This window comes from Megascapheus bottae, chromosome 28 (assembly GCF_031878675.1).
Source record: "Megascapheus bottae isolate mThoBot1 chromosome 28, mThoBot2.hap1, whole genome shotgun sequence".
Lineage (NCBI taxonomy): Eukaryota > Metazoa > Chordata > Mammalia > Rodentia > Geomyidae > Megascapheus > Megascapheus bottae.
The window spans coordinates 3000230-3012691 of record NC_143536.1 but is presented as its reverse complement, the minus strand read 5'-3'; the positions used below and the strand labels follow the sequence as shown (position 1 = coordinate 3012691).

At 47.0% G+C, this 12462-nt stretch overlaps 1 protein-coding gene across 7 annotated transcripts in view; it reads left to right on the top strand.

The window, feature by feature from the left end:
• Ccdc62 (coiled-coil domain containing 62) overlaps positions 1–7030 on the top strand; it is a 29498-nt gene extending 22468 nt beyond the window's left edge. For 6 of the 7 annotated variants that reach the window (XM_090319945.1, XM_090319942.1, XM_090319943.1 and 3 more), the window contains 4 exons: positions 1749–1890; positions 3074–3199; positions 4799–4879; positions 6663–7030. In XM_090319945.1, the coding sequence (XP_090176071.1) occupies positions 1749–1890; positions 3074–3199; positions 4799–4852 (322 nt within the window). In that variant the 3' untranslated portion in view covers positions 4853–4879; positions 6663–7030. The remainder of the gene's footprint in view (positions 1–1748; positions 1891–3073; positions 3200–4798; positions 4880–6662) is intronic. The other variant, XM_090319946.1, reaches the window with a different exon arrangement.
• The last annotated feature ends 5432 nt before the right edge of the window (positions 7031–12462 follow it).

Here is a 12462-nt window from a genome sequence, read left to right as displayed (position 1 = left end):
ATTCTTAACTCCAATTAATCACTAGAAAACGGGAAGTGGGGCTGTGGCCCAGGGATAGGGCAGTGGCCTTGGCCTGAAGAGCTCAGGGACAGCATTCAGGCCAGCGTTCAAACCCCAGGACCCTAGGAAAAAAATATTTTTCCTGTTTGCCTGTTGCAAAGTTAAGAAGCCATTGGCATAAATGTCATCTAGTGGTGTTTGCTGTGTGCTGAGCAGATAGCTGGGCAGGAGGGCACCATTGCCCTCTGCTGCTGCTAAGCAGCACGTTGGCAAAGTAAGTGAAAGGCTTGCGTCAACTCACCCTGAGAGCAGAGTACTTATAAAATGAAGTGCATGAAATGAACTCAAACTTATGCCCAAGGTTTTCTTTCAGGCACTTTTGCCCTCTCTAACTAAAAATAATTGAAGTGCCCACCGGTCGTGACTGTAGAGGTCCATGTTGCCCTGGCCCCGAACTTGACTAGGCAGGAGAGCCAAGTGTGCTTTCCTGTTTCCCTTGTAGTACAAGATCTTTGTGGCCACTTTATTATCTATTGCTGCACTTGACAAATAGAGGTTTGCCCGTGGCAGAGGCCAGAGGCAATGGCTCCCATGTATGTCCTCTGAGCCTGGGCAGCTAAGGGGGTGAGGGGCCAAAGCAGACCTGTCTCCTGAGTCTCTAGCCTTGCACTGTGCTGTTTCCCCTGTCCTTTGAAACAGGTCCTCAAGCACTTAAACACGTGGAGCAAATCTTCTACCAAGTTGCACCTTCGCCCTCTTTGTGCTTGTTGAGGAAGATTCCTGCTTTTTTTTTTTTTTTTTTTTTTTTTTTGTCAGTCCTGGGGCTTGAACTCAGGGCCTGGGCACTGATCCTGAGCTTCTTTTGCTCAAAGTTAGCATGCTACCACTTGAGCCACAGTGCCACTTCCAAACTTTTCTGTGTATGTTTGGTATTGAGGAATCAAACCCAGGGCTTCATGTATGCTAGTCAAGCACTCTACCTCTAAGCCACATTCCCAGCCCAAATTCCTGATTTTTCCCCAAATTCCTGATTTTGATAGTTACCCTAAACTGCAAATTTTGTTTTAATTCTTATTTTAAAAAGGTGTGCATTCATGTATACTGAAATCCACATTATCCTAGTTATTATGCTTCATTTAAAAATCAGGTTGGGGCGTGGGCGTTTGGCCTAGTGGTAGAGTGCTTGCCTAGCATGCACAAAGACCTGGGATTGATTCCTCGGTACCACATACATAGAAAAGCTGGAAGTGGTGCTGTGGCTTAAGCGGTAGGGCACTTGCCCTGAGAAAAAGCCCAATCACAGTGCTCAGGCCCTGAGCACTGGCTCTCAAGCCCCAGGACTGGCCAAAAAAAAAAAAAATCAGGTTTAAGCTGGAGGTGGTGGTGCAAGCGTACATTCCATCTCAGCACTCAGGAGGATGAGGCATAAGGATCAAAAGTTCAAAGCTGGTATCTCTATTTCCCTGTGAGAGCACTGTTAGAGTGTGCCCCGCTCTTCTGTTTGTCTGTGTGCCTGCTTGCATACTTACTTACTCAATAAAGCTCTGCCAAGTTTTCTTATCACCCCCCCCCAAAAAAAAGTTCAAGGCTAGCTTGGACAACATAGTGAGACCCTGTCTCTGGATAAGTAACTTAAAACCTAACCCTTTTTTGTCCTCCTGAGGCACTTTTGAGAGTGTAAGGGTAGTAGGGTGCATGCATAGTGCTATTTTCAGGTTGCTGTTTCTGTCTGGTTTTCCTGTTCACAGTGAACTCATTGCCCTCCAGCATTCCCACTCTTTGGATTCTTCAAAATGTGCCAGAAGAGAAGAAGAAAGTGAGGTCCTGCCTGAGAAAAAGAACATGTGCAAGGCTATGTTACTAAGCAATGACGAGAAGGCTGGCGAGAAGGTTAGTGTTCCGCCTAGCAGTTGAGGTGCCTCATGGGACTTTGTCTAGTGCTTGCTAGTGCTTGACTTTGGCCATTCCTCAGTTACGGAAACTCAATGTTAAGCAACCCAGAAAACCCACCTGGAGTACGAAAAGAAAGTTAGAAAGGAAGCGGATCACAGAGAGTCAGTGTTCTCCAGGCTTGAGCACTGGCTCAAAGCCCCTTCCCAGACGGGCTGGTCCTCCAGGGTCCTCCACAGTGCGAGCCTTCAAGCCAGGTCCCTGTGCTCCTCCAGAACCTCTGTCTTTCCTTCTGCACAGCTCTCAGCCATAGCGGCTCAGGTCTGCATGATGTGATCAACCAAAGTCTGCTTCACCTTCTGCCTTCCTAAATGTCCTGTTATGGCAGCTTTAGTCAAGGCATAACAGGGCATTGACAGGTGAACATTTTATGTGATGGGTGCAAAAAGCAGCCTCCTTGGTGGGGCCCACAGCCTGTTGCTTGTATGGGTCCTTGGAGACAGCCCCTTGCCTTGAAATAAGTATTTTAAGCATTAAAAAAAGAAAATAACCTGCCGGAAGCAGCGGCTCATACTGTAATCCTAGCTATTCAGGAGGCTGAGATCTGAGGATCACAGTTCAAAGCCAGCCGGGGCACTGAAGTCCCTGAGACTCTTATCTCCAATTAACTACTAGAAAATGGGAAGTGGGGCTGTGGCTCGGGGGTAGGACAGTAGCCTTGAGCTGAAGAGCTCAGGGACAGCACCCAGGCCCAGAGTTCAAGTCCCATGACCCACCAAAAAAAAAGGAAGGAAAGAAGGAGCCCATACTTATGCACCTGTTCAACAACAGTGTTTACATTTTGGGCATATTTGCTTTGGCTTTCTTTTTTTTTTTCTTTTCGGTTTTCTTTTTTTTTTTTTTATTGTAATTAGTAAAAGGGTTACATGATATTTGCCAGATAGAAGGTGCATTAATTCACGTACATTGATACCCTTTCACATGTCTTGGTACCCATTTCCCTCCCCCCCACACCCCCCATTTGGCTTTCTTTTTGAAGAAATAAATTTGGAGAAGAACTATGGGCCCTGTCTGCCATCCCGGCAACTCCCAGGAATTTGCCCATTGTAGTGTGTAACGTCCACTCTCGACAGGCAGTTACCTCTGTATCTGTGAACTCCACTAACCTGGATTACTTTCCCAGGATGACTTTTCACCCACAAGTAAGCTCCAGCGGCTGCTGGCAGAATCCCGGCAGATGGTCACGGATCTGGAGCTGAGCACGCTGCTGCCCCTCAGCTGCGAGGACCGCACCAGCAGTGACCAAAATGTGCGTTTCCTTGCTGTGCCTGCTGGGAGGGTTTGAGCACTGGCAGGCAGCCTTAGCTTCTTGTGTCTACTGAGGAGGAAGGAAAGGAAGAAGGGAGGGAGGGCTAAAGAGATTAAGCCATACTCAAGTGTCACTGCATCCACTCTGCCCCTGCCTCTTTCTTAGTTTCTGGGACATTTGAAGTTCTGGCTATTTTTAGAAACCGAATCTCACCATGATCCACAGAGAGAAAGAAAGAAAGAAAGAAAGAAAGAAAGAAAGAAAGAAAGAAAGAAAGAAAGAAAGAATCTCAAATATACACAAAATTTTAAGTATATATTCAAGTAAAAAGAATAATAATGCAACTACTCCCTTTCAACAATCATCGATTTTTTTTTCTTTTGTTTGCCAGTCCTGGGGCTTGAACGCAGGGCCTGGGCACTGTCCCTGATCTTCTTTCCTCAAGACTATCACTCTACTACTTGAGCTACAGCACCACTTCCAATTTTTTCTCTGCATGTGATACTGAGGAATCAAACCCAGGGTTTCATGCATGCTAGGCAACTAAGCCCACATTCCCAGCCCCTTCTTGCCATTAAAAATTGTCCCATCCATATACTTTTTTTTTGCCAGTCCTGGGGCTTGAACTCAAGACCTGGGCAATGTCCTTGGATGCTTTTTGCTCAAGGCAAGACTGCCACTTGGGTCACAGCACCACATCCCACTTTTTCTGTATATGTGGTACCTAGGGATCGAACGTAGGACTTAGTGCATGCTAGGCAAGCGTTCTACCACTAGGCTATACTCCTGGCTCTATACTTTTTTTTTTGGTCAGTTATAGGGCTTGAATTACAGTGCTATTACCAGTTTTCTGGTGGTCAATTGGAGAGAAGAGTCTCATGGACTTTGCTGACTAGGCTGTCTTAGAACTGTGATGCTCTAATCTCAGCCTCCTGTGAAGCTAGAATTACCCAGTGCCTAGCCATACCTTTTCTTTTTTTCTTTTTTCTTTTTTTTTTTTTGCCAGTCCTGGGCTTGAGCTCAGGGTCTGAGCACTGTCCTTGGACTTTCTCAAGGCTAGAGCTCTACCACTTGAGCCTCAGCACCATTTCTGGCTTTAGCTATACCTTTTCTTTTCTTTTTTGGTATTGGAGATTGAACACAGGGTGTTGCACTTGCTAGAGAAGTACTTTGCCACTGAGGTATATCCCAGCCCTAGCCACGCATTTTTTTTTTAAAGCTCAGAGAACTCTGTGTATGTGCAGTGTACGCGCATGTGCATGCATGCATGTCTGTGTGTGTGTGCGTGTGCATGCGCGTGTGCACACTGCCAGTCTTGGGGCTTGAACTCAGGACCTAAGCACTATCACTGAGCTTTTTTGCTCAAGGCTGGCTCTCTACGACTTAAGTCGCACCTTCATTTCTGTTGGACGGAAGGAATGAAGGAAATAAATCATTGCTGGGTGGGTGGCTGGATGGACAGGTTGTAGGGGATTGCTTCCCAGGTCCCATCAATTCCCTAAGGGTCTTTCGGAGGCTTTTCTGCTATGTTTGCATGCAGACTTCTCAGGTATTTTCTACTTTCTTAATGCTGGTACTAATTTGAGAGTTGTTTTTCAGAACTTAGAAGTATTAGAAGAATCAACTCAAAAGAGTGCCATTGTCAGTCACTGAAGAAAGAAAGCTAGCTTGTTATCCTGGGTAAGTTACCTTTGCTTGTTTCACCTATATCTCAGCTGATAATTTAATAAGTAACTTAGGAATGCTGATAATATGGAGTTGGGCCATGCATTTGTTTGATCAGTGATCTTTTCTCTCATTTGACCTGTTTCTACTGTACTTTAAAGTCAAAATGTCATTCTGGATACCTAGAATTTTGAATTTAAGGAAGTGAATACATAATAGTACTTGTCTATAATCCCAACACTTGGAGACTGAGGCAGGAGAATTACAAATTCAAAGCCAGCTGGAGCTACCTAGGGAAATCTCACGTTAACAGCAGCACTGAGTTATTATCTGAATGCCTGGAAAGACAGCGTTACATGGGGCTGCAAGCTTTATAAGAGTTTATTGATGGGACAGGAACATGGTCTAGTGGTAGAATGCTTGCATGAAGCCCTAGGTTCGATTCCTCAGTACCATATACACAGAAAAAGCCAGAAGTGGTGCTGTGGCTCAAGTGGTAGAGCACTTGCCTTGAGAAAGCCCAAGGAACTGGCGAAAAAAAAAAGTTTATTGAAAGCTGGGTGCTGGTGGCTCACACCTATAATCCTAGCTACTCAGGAGCCTGTGATCTGAGGATCACAGTTCAAAGCCAGCCCAGACAAAAAAGCCCATGCAACTCCTATCTCCAGTAAATACTCAGAAAAATCTAGAAGTGGCACTGTGGCTCAAGTGGTACAGTGCTAGTCTTAAGCACAAAGAGGCTCAGGGACAGTGCCCAGGCCCTGTGTTCATGCCCCAGGACAGGCAAAAAAATAAAACAAAAAGTTTGTTGACCCAGGAAGCACTTGGTTGGACTGTGTCCTTTTGTTGGACCTTCATCTCACAAGGAGCCTGTGATGAGTTACATAGCACAGACACACACATTGCAGATGCCTGCAGTGGCAGCCAAGGGCCTGCAAAACTCTTCTTTCAAGGGGCTAGGAGTTTGGCCTCATGGTAGAGTGCTTGCCTAGCATGCACAAAGACCTGGATTTGATTCCTCAGTACAACATACATAGAAAAAGCCAGAAATGGTACTGTGGCTCAAGTGGCAGAGCTCCACCCTTGAGGAAGCCCAAGGACAGTTCTCAGGCCCTGAGTTCAAGCCCCAGAACTGACAAAAAAAAAAAAGGTGGGTGCCAAAGGCTCATGCTTGTAATCCTAGTTTGTAATCAAGGGCTAGGGCTCTAGCCTTGAGTGCTCATGCCCTAAATTCAAGCCCCAGGACTGGCAAAACAAACAAATAAAAAACCTTCAAACCCAGAAGGCAATAAGCAGGAGCCAAGGCCTTGCTCATCTCCTTCCTATCCCCACTCATTGCTGAGAGTTCTCTTTTTGGAATGCACTGCATGGCCTTACATTGATGAAAATCAGACGTGCAGCCAATGGGGTAGAATCAGCAGCTTTTGACTCACTGTCAAGGGCTCATTGATTTTCACTTGTGGACTGTTCTTCCCCCAGAAGCAGATTTTTCATCACTGGGGAGGCAGACATCCCAGAACATACTTCACCTGGCGATGGGCAAGTGGGCCTAGCAAGTACTGCAAACACCAAAGGAAAGCTGAGGCAGGACTCCTCAAACATCTGTATTTGTTCCTTTTCAGTTAACCATTTATTTTCATGTAGAGGAAGCAAGGCCTTTTTGTGCCTACACAGCCTAGAATTACACTGAGGGAAAAAGACTTGTCTGTAGGATGCAGTACGAGATGCATACACACTGCATGGAAAATGCAACCCCACCACCTGCTTTCTAACCCTGTGCTCACTAACCTCCCACCAGAATCGTAACCAGGCCAGCTCCAGGGTCCTGAGAAACGCTGTTTCCAGAGCTTTCACTGCTTTTGCTGGGCCTGGCCCATGTAGGGGAGATGGTGAGAGTTCTTCATGTTGCTGTCTGTGACATGACTCGAGGCCTGCCCCAGCCGAGCCTCGCCGTGCCTCAGCCAGGCCTGGAGTCCTCGTCCACGTCCACACCACAGCTTGCTTCACGATCAGCTTTTGGACGGGTGTTTTTACACTAAAGACTAAAACACTGCTGTTTTAACTTGCAAAGTAATTTAATTTTTTAAAAGAATATACTTGGTACCTCTGTTCCCTTCTAAGAGAACTGATCAGCTTCCATCAATAAAAGTATTTTTTAATAATAAGGAAAAATACTGTCTTTGTTTTCTTGTATAAAGATTTGTCGTCTTGTAGAGCTGAGGACCTAACGCCCTACTTGCTAGCAGGTGCTCTTCCCTGAAGCTAAATCCTCAACCCTGTTTTTGTTTTTGATGCTGGTCCTGGGGCTTGAACTCAAGGCCTCAGGTTCTAGCTTAGCTTTTTTGTACTCTACCCTTGAGCCACACCTCCACTTCTAGATTTTTTTTATTTTTATTTTTTTTTATTTTTGGCCCCTTTCTCTTTCTGGCCCCGCTCGCTCCGGCCCGGCTAGGCTCCCCTTTCTAGCTCAGGCCCCGCTCGCTCCGGCCCGCTCGTTCTGGCCCCGCTTGCTTCCGCCCGGCTCGCTCCAGCTTGCTCTGGCCCCGCTCGCTCCGGCCCGGGTCGCTCCCGCAGCTCCTGGCCCCGCTCGCTCCGGCCCGGCCAGCTCTCGCTTGCTCCTGGCTCTGCTCGCTCCGGCCCCTTCTCGCTCCGGCCCCTTCGCCTCGCTGGCTCTGGCTCGGCTCGCTCCCGCACGCTCCGGTCCTGCTCGCTCCACCACTCGGTTGGGCTCTGTTCACTTCAGCTCAGCTCGCTTCTTTCGCTCTCTGTCGCCGTCGCAGTCTCGTCTCTGCCACTTCCGGCTTGGTTGTGTATGTGGGATACCGAGGAATCGAACCCGGGTCTTTGTGCATGCTAGGCAAGCACTTTAACCGCTAGGCCAAACTCCCGGGCCACCCACTTCTAGATTTTTGCTAGTTAATTGTAGGTAAGAGACTTTGATCCTGGCTTCAAACCGGGATCCTCGGAGCTCAGCTTCCTGAGCAGCTAGGATTCTAGGCCTGAGCCACCAACTCCTAGCTTCTTTGATTTCTTTTTATTACACAGGAATAAAATAAGGAAAGTTAGTTTCTTTAAATGGAATCTTGTGAGTTAATTTCCTCACAAACAGGAAGGTATTTTACTATTAGAGATATCAAAGTCTTATTGTACTGCATAAATGCCCCTTTGTTAAAGGGCTTCAGTGTTTCTTGAGATGGTTTTTCTGAGTACTGGAAGCCACCCAGTTAGCCTTTCTAATTAGGGTGCTAAAAACTGAAATTGGGTGAGGTTTCATTTGTGTTCTTTATAAATAACTGCTTTCTCCCCAGGCTGGTTGTACAGCACCAGGCTGAGAAAGGTATAGTTGACCCTGAGCCAGGCTGCAACCTGGAAACTGAACATGTCCCATGAGAGGCTTAATCCAATCAGAGGAACCCAAACACTACATTTTCCCATCTCCCCTTTGTATGCTGGAGTGGCTTGATGGAAAGGGAACACTGAAGAGAAGCTAAGTAGGCAGACCTCAGGGAAATAAATAGTTTGAATATAACTTAAAAGTATTTTATGGTTAGCTAGTTTATGGGATTATAGTTTCATGACTACCAATTTTAACCTTACTGATTTATCCCAAATTACATAAATATATTACTAATAGTGTGTTGGGTTTTTAGTATAAACTAGATTTTAAGATTTATATCTGTGGGGTCAGGAGTTTGGCCTAGAGGTAGGGTGCTTACCTAGCATGCAGAGACTCGGGTTCAGTTCGTCAGCACCACATAAATAGGTTAAAAAAAAAAAAAAAAGCCAGTAGTGGTTCTGTGGCTCAAGTCATAAAGTTCTAGTCTTGAGAAAGCCCAAGGACAGTGTTCAAGCCCTGAGCTCAAGCCCAGAACTGGCAAATAAATAAATAAAATATAGCTCTGTGTGTGTGTATGTGTGTGTGTGTGTACTGGGACTTGAATTTAGGGCCTTTTGCTCTTTGTTGGCTTTTTTGCTCAAGGTTAGCATTCTATCACTTGAGCCAATGTGCTACTTTCAGCTTTGTGTTGGTTAATTGGAGATAAGTATCTCAGAGAGCCAGATGCTGTTGGGTCATGCCTGTGTAATCCTAGCTACTCAGGCTAAGATCTGAGGATCACAGTTCATAGACAACCCACGCAGGAAAGTCCATGAGACCTCATCATCTCTAATTAACCACTAGAAAACTGGAAGTGACATTATGGCTCAAAATAGTAGAGTGGTAGCCTTGAGCTAAAGAGTTCTGGGACAGAGCCCAGGCCCTGAGTTCAAGCCCCATGATGGACAGGAAAAAACGACAGAGTCTCAGGGACTTTCCTGACAGACTGGCTGTGAACCACAACCCTCAGTTTTTAGGCTCCAGAGTAATGAGGATTATGGGTATGAACCACTAGAATATAGCTTCATTGTCCTGTTTTGTTCTGGGTTTTTTGTTGTTGTTGTTGTTTGGTTGGTTTTTGCTTTTTGTTTTTTCTGGTCCTGAGGCTTGAACTCAGGGCTTGGGCTCTATGCCTGAGCTTTGGTGCCCAAGGCTAGCACTCTACCAATTGAGCCACAGTGCCAATAGTTTATTGGTGATAAGAGTCTCACAGACTTTCCTGCCCAGGCTGGCTTTGAACTGTGATCCCCAGATCTCAGCCTTCTGAGTAGCTAGGATTAAAGGTGTAAGCGACATAGTGTCTGACCATCATTCTTATCAGTGTAGCTAAAGGTAGATAAATTATGCTCAAGTTTGCTGAACAGAATTATCTCAGCATTGGAAAAGACTGATGAAAGAGTATTTTTAGAATCTGTGAACAGATTTTTTGAACAGAAATAGAAATACCCCCAAAGAAAAAAGTCAGAATGAATATAATCTGTAGCCAATAAAAAATAGTTTCACCCCACAGTGCCAATAGATTGCTTAGGACTGAGAGGCCGGGGTGAGGCCAGGATGGGACCAGAGATGTCACACTGTGGCATGCTCCCTAGTTTTCTCCTGTCACTGACTCATGGTCCTCCCTCCGGTGATACGTGTATGGAAGTGGTCACCTTGAGCATCTTATGTGATCTGGCCAGGACACGTTACAGGAAGTCGGGTGCCTCCCTGGGCCCCTAGCTGAACGATGTCAGTTTCTTTCTGGGGACTAGAGAGCAAGACACATTTATTACAACCACAGATGGAAAGTAAACTAAACCCAGCGTGCTCTGAGGTCTGTTCAATAATGATAAGATGTACATCAGGCTGGGGGCCTGGTTCAGCAGTAGAGCATCTTCCTAGCAGTCAAGAGACCCTGAGTTCAAACACTGGTACTGCCAGGAGGAAAGTATAGTCCTGTGAGGGAGGGTTTACTGGTTCTGGACCCAGAGCACACTTAGGAAATCCAGTGAAAGGAGTCATGATGAGTACATGGCGCTGCCTTGTTGGCTGCTGCAGGCACATGCTGAGTGTAGTGTTTGCTAGTAGAGGAAACAGACCTTCAACCATGCAAAAAACTAAGAAGGAAGTATGAAATAATGCTTAAATTGGGTCTTAGATTAGGACAGAAGGTTCAGGAAAGGCCTCCCTACAGAAACTAAACCAAGAGCCCAGAAATGAATAGATGATAACCTGATAACCAGGCACAACAGGAAGGGAATTCCAAGATAAGAGTAGCATCATATGCAAAGGCCCTGAGGTGGAAAGGAGACATAGACTTAAAGGACCAGGATGGAGCAACAAGAAACTGGAGAGAGGCTGGGCAGTGCTGGGTGTCAGTGAAACAACACAGGTATTGCAGTATACATCCTTTAGTGGGCCCTTAGTTTGTCTTCCTAGAAAAGGAAGTCTAATGTGTATCATAAAAGTGTTATCTTTGTAATACTCAATAAGAGGAACCCTGATTCTGACTGTACGGAGACTCTCACCCAATGGGTGACAGAGCCAGTTGTAGAGCAGGCCTTCCCCTGGGAGATGAACGTTGTCCTGTTGTCTCCAGAACACCCTCTTAGGAGCACATGCTGAAGTGTGCCAGGACTTTTTTTTTTCTTTTAGCCTTTCTTTTATTGGACATGGCTGTGTGCCAAAGGCACTGCTAAGTGCTGAGCTATAATACCACGTGACACAGGGTGACCTTGATCTCTGGCACCTTAAAATCTCATCTGTGTGCAGATACCTTCTAATCATTACAGCTGGGTCCCCAAAAGCCAGTCCATGGTAGGAGGTTTGTAAGAATCACTGGCCACTTGTGAGCAGCTGTGGACTGGCATGGGTTCTGAAATTGGGCACATCTGACATGGCATCCTGGTGTCCTCTGAACCTCATGAGCCTGTTTCTACAAAACTGCCAGCAACCCTTGAATGAGGATTAGATGAGATACTATCCTGACAGGATGCTGAGCATGAGGAAGAATGGAGCTGGCTGCTGATGCTAAAGTCACTGGCAGACAGATGTTCAGAGGGTGGTGGGCCTCTGTCCATGTGAAGGCCACAGGGTGACTGCTTTTGTCCCCTGTGAAAAAAGACATCTGAGAAACAGCTGGCACAGAGCAAACAAGCCCCTTTGTGTGGGTTTTGTTTGACCCTGGCTATTGACCATATTGCTGAGGATTTAAAGCTAATAGAGGTAAAGGATTTAGCTCCATCCCTGACAAGCATTCAGAGGACAGCAGCTATTTTCCTTATTCTATTGTTACAGTGGCAAAGAAGCTTTTCAGTGATTGAAATTAGAGAAAGCAACCTCCATCTCTCTTTGTAGTTAAGAGGAAGGAGAGTCTCCACCCCCTCAACTTTCAGATATTCTGTTAGCTCTGAGGGATCAGAGATGGCATATCTGCCATCAGATAGCCCCAGTCTAAGAAGGGGTGAGGGGGACCAAACGATCAGGTGTTTCGAGTTTTTAGAACCCTTACAGGTGACTCAGGTCAAAGTAGCCACCTGGGACCTGCTCGTGGGAAGACCTGTGCGTTTTCAACTCTTTAAACTTAGTCTTATGGCCAAGACTTTAGAACGCAAGCCTTTGAAGTCCCCTTGCCATCTTCTCTGTGGGCAGTGGTGGCCCTCACTGCGCTGAGGTTGTGCAGGGTCCCCAAGCCCCTTCCCAAACCGGGGCTGCCCCTGCCCTCCTGGAAGTGCCTCGTCCATTCCGGCTGCACAGGAAGGGAGCCAAACGATGCATTTGGTCACACGAAAACTAGACCCTAAAGAGGAAGGCGTGTCTCCACGCCGAGAGAGGCCCAATTTGCTACCGTTTTTTCCAGGCTGCGTGCAGATGGGCTCCAGTAACGCTGGGCTGGGCTGGGGACAGGATCACCTTATCCCCCCAAAGAGACAGAGGAGGGTGTTGGGGGGTTAAGCTAGAGGTGTGGCGGGATGGAGGGCAGATTTAGTGGGTTCGTGTGGTCCGGACCCCAGGGCCAGGGTTATAGAGAAGCAGTGCTGCGCGGCGGGTGTTCCGGGAGTCCTGGGGGAGGTCTTGGGGGCCCAGAGACCGGCCTTGGGGCGATGGCTTACCGGAGAAGCAGCGAGGGTGCAGGGGCGTGGCCTGGAGCGAGTCCTGGGAGGGGCCGAAGCCGCGGGGGCGGGGCGAGCAGGGGGCGTGGCCGAGCGAGGCCCCGCCCCGCGCTGTGAGGGACAGGCAGGCG